At 40.4% G+C, this 4,289-nt stretch overlaps 1 protein-coding gene across 1 annotated transcript; it reads left to right on the forward strand.

Annotated features, from left to right (window-relative positions):
• Positions 1–375: 375 nt before the first annotated feature.
• Positions 376–3,297, forward strand: LOC136833024 (glutamic acid-rich protein-like). Its single transcript, XM_067094672.1, has 2 exons — positions 376–434; positions 2,973–3,297. The coding sequence occupies exons 1-2, from the start codon at positions 376–378 to the stop codon at positions 3,295–3,297; spliced, it is 384 nt and encodes a 127-aa protein (XP_066950773.1).
• The last annotated feature ends 992 nt before the right edge of the window (positions 3,298–4,289 follow it).

Below are 4,289 nucleotides of genomic sequence, written 5' to 3' on the forward strand. Positions count from 1 at the left end.
CAACAATAATAATAATAATAATAACTCACGAGAAACCAATATGCAAATAAGCTAGCGACAGAACATCTCCTCTCAGGACTTCAAACAGCAAAGGGCCACGAGACGCAGACCGAGTCCTAAATCTCGCGCTTTCGAGAGAGAGATAAAAAATATCCCTTGTCAATATATTTACTATAGTGTATATTTGAACCTCGGATGGGAGAGCCGTTTCGTAAATCTCCCGGTCTTGCCAGATCGTTCTTAACGACAGTCACAAGCTATCGCCGCGATCTCGCACACAATAGAGTTTTGTTCATGTACGATTGAGTTATAAATCGCGTTTGATGGTAAGCACTGCCATCATATTTTCGAGTCGCAATTCGCAACGACTCGGGGATGGGCGACGGTGTGTTTCGCATCTCAGCCGCTACAATCCTCTTCCTCCACGCCTCCAGGTTCGAGAACCATTTGCTGGTGCATAGATTTTGCGGAGAGGAAGGCAGGCAATCGCATACTGCATAAAAAATGGAAAACTTGAATAGAACGCCATTAGATTTTCTCAAACCCTAAGTCATAACACAGAGGCATAAGACGATTTAGCAAAATATGCAACTATTTTGTGTAATATTATCAAAGTTATTAAACTAAAGAAAAATAAAAAAAAGGAATAATGAAACAATTTCTTGCTGTTTCTCGAAGTAACAAAGACCTGTCACTACAAAACAAAACAAAAATTAATATGAATGGTTTGTGCCAAACAAGTTGAAAAGGAAAAAACAAAAATAAATCTAAATTTCACAAAATAGACTGCATATCCATATACTTAATATTTACGTGTAACACTGACATTTTAGGTTTACTTGCCATCTTCCAAATTTAGCCAGCCTATCTCATTAATGGCTACTATATATATATGAATGCAGAAGAAAGGTAAATTACTTTCGTGCTTGGTAGCGGTACGTAACGTCCTCTCAACCCTCTCCTCGATTACCGTCATTTTTGACCGGAAAAATAAGCTGGTTTAAGATATAAAAGGCAATGCTTCATGTGACAGCCAAGACAGAACAGTATAACTTCGAAGTCCTTCACTTAAATCAAATATCTGTTCTGCGCAACAGCTGCCTTTTGTAAAACTTGATTGTTCGTCGCTAAACATTCCCACAATGTCTATCTACAGCCTAACGAGGATGACCATATTAACTGTTTTTATCTAAATGCAATGGCTTGGCAATTACCATACTCAGAGAGGCCACCTTTCTTTGGTATCTCTTCTCTGACTTCCAGTTCCTTAACATTAGCTTGTGTTTGCTCATTGCATACTCTGCAAAATGGCCTAGTTAGTATGCGAGATGCCATTTCATTTTCAGCTGAAACCGTCTCTGCGTTGTTCTATCATTGCCCGGTGCTTTCTATCTTCTAAGCTTCTTAGTGCTCACCCACTAAAAAAACAGCGAATTCATTCATGAGTAAATTCGGGTCTGCTTCAATTTCTGGTATACAAATTAATCTATTCCTCTCATATTTCTTATTCATGATTCACAAAAATCTTCCAGCCTAATTTATTACGCGAGTAGGTTTCTTTTGCAGTATCGACGCATCAGGACATTCCTTAAGGAAAAGTAAAATACATAAACAAGCGAAACAAATTTGTTTTTATGCAGCGCAGGTAAGGAATTGCTTCTGATGTAAGCAATATTACTAGAGATAACCTCGAGAGCTGAACAACTCGCAGCGATCTTATGCAAGCGATTTAGCATTGAGCTGCAATGCAAAGCTAAACGGGAGAAGCTTTGAGGTTTCTTAACGTGGCTGCTTAACAGTAACGAAGAGTAAAAGGCGAGGAAGGGTTGGGGGTGGAGGGGTCATCGGTGGCATAGTGGAGCAGTTGACAAAGGCTGGGGAGGTTAATCTAAATTCGAGACAGATCGCTCGTAAATTCTTTGCCAAATTAGACCGGAAACTGAGGGCGTCCCGCTGAGCGAGTAACTACCACTCCGTCGGATTTTTGCGCTCTCTTTTATTCCTTTCTTCTCTCGGAAGGTGGCGGAATGGCGTTCTTCGGTGTCGGCTTTTGTTTCTTCCCACGATGCATAAAGGGTCGTAAGCCTGCGTGCCAATCGCGGCGAGTATGTTGACTATGTGTCAGATATTTTCGATGCCCCGCCGTGTTGTTCGATTTTAGCTCCTGTAATTCACGTCTTTGTGTGTGTGTGTGTGTGTGTGTGTGTGTGTACGTGGAGAAGATTGAGAATTTGTGTATGTATGCCCGCACTTGTCCGTCCCTGGAAGATTGAGGAGTGTGTGTGTGTGTGTGTGCGTGTGTGTGTGTGCGTGGAGAAGATTGAGAATTTGTGTATGTATGCCCGCACTTGTCCGTCCCTGGGAGATTGAGAAGGAATGTGTGTGTGTTTGTGTGTGAGAGCGCACTTGTGTGTGGAGAGAGAGAGAGAGAGAGAGAGAGAGAGAGAGAGAGAGAGAGAGAGAGAGAGAGAGAGAGAGAGATTATGTGCTTACATGAAAGCAAGGGTTGTGAAGGTACCCAAGCACAATACAAGAAAGCATCTCGAGACCCTCCCCCCCCTCAGATGCTCTTGACGGACAAAGCGAGGGAATAAAACGCGGCCGGACTATAGCAATGACCACTGACAATCAATCAGTCAGCTGCACACACACACACACATTAGCCTCCTTCCATGACATTTGGCATTGAGAGATGTCTTTTCACCGAGGAATTCTAAATGACTCCAACTTTTACCGAATGGAATAAAAGGCCACTGAACTTATTTTTATGTTCTGGAAGCAACAAACAGCTGTTCTCCATCGTCGCTCCATTTTTATATTCTATTTTTTTCTTTTGTGGAGGGATAAAGGGTACTGTCATGTCTGAAGTTGTTCCTATTTTCAAATGAACCTTTCGAAACAAGATCAGAAGAAGAAGAAGAAGAAGAAGAAGAAGAAGAAGAAGAATTTTTAAATTAACCTTCCGAAAATAGATCAGAAGAAGAAGAAGAAGAAGAAGAAGAAGAAGAATTTTCAAACGTATCTTTCGAAAATAGAGAAGAAGAAGAAGAAGAAGAAGAAGAAGAAGAAGAAGAATTTTCAAATGAACCTTTCGAAAATAGAGAAGAAGAAGAAGAAGAAGAGGAAGAAGAAGAAGAAGAAGAAGAAGAAGAATTTTCAAATGAACTTTTGAAACTAGATCAGAAGAAGAAGAAGAAGAAGAAGAAGAAGAAGAAGAAGAAGAAGAAGAAGAAGAAGAGGGAGAAGAAGAAACATATTTTACACAGCAGGCACAGCGAACAGAAGTTGCTGCAGTGACAAATTACTTTCACCTTTACAGCCAGAGGATCGGAATTCCTTCAGCGGTGTTTCCTCGAGGGCAAACAATAATGAACTGCAACTAACTGACCAAAACAACCGATAAGACATAGTGTTTACTTTAGAAACTGTTAAGTTGACGATTGACTACAGCCATGCATAAATAAAGTGAAAAGTTGAACAATCTGGGTCTGTGTAAGATTTTCTTGAAAAAAGTGAGTAGTTTTGAAATTAGCATGTACATTTTGGGTCGAAGATGACGATGGTGATTATTAAAATCATATTTTATGTAATAGACATCCTTGCAAAACGACACAAAAGACGGTAAAACTATATAACAAGTCTCAAAAGAATGAAATGCCCAACCGTAAAAAAAAAAAAAAAAAAAAAGAATTGCGTTTACATCCAAGTTCTTCAGTGCACAGAAGACCCAACTAGAACTTATAATGTTACCAGTCCATCACTAGGCATCAAAATATCCACGTGAATGCCCCAGTCGTGCCCTGATGAGGTTCACTTCTCAGAATTTCGTATTATCAATCATGACAAGAATACGTAAAGGAGGGATGAATTTTTAACAAATTTTCTTCTTTTCCTCGTCTGATTTATAGTCTCTTTGTGGGGGCCCCCATGAGGTGAGCTCTCTATCCTTTCCCAGAATATATTTCTTTCCTCCTAAAACCTGCTTCTTCCCTGCAGGAAAGGCATCAAGATAATGCATTACTCCATTTTACCTAACGATGCTGCAAATCCTTAACCACTGACCCACACTTTTCTTCCCTCTCTCTCTCTCTCTTTCTCTCACACACTCCCCCACACTCTCTCTCACTTGCTCTCTGTCACACACAAAGACTTTCTATGCGTCTGTGACCACTTGGGTGTACCCTTCAGCAACAGCGTAATATTAAGAAGCATCCACAAAAGTAATATCTGAAGCAGAAAAGTTTGCTGATAAGATTTGGCCACTGTACCGAATCATCAAGACCTGTGAC

Source organism: Macrobrachium rosenbergii, chromosome 51 (assembly GCF_040412425.1).
Source record: "Macrobrachium rosenbergii isolate ZJJX-2024 chromosome 51, ASM4041242v1, whole genome shotgun sequence".
Classification (NCBI taxonomy): Eukaryota; Metazoa; Arthropoda; class Malacostraca; order Decapoda; family Palaemonidae; genus Macrobrachium; species Macrobrachium rosenbergii.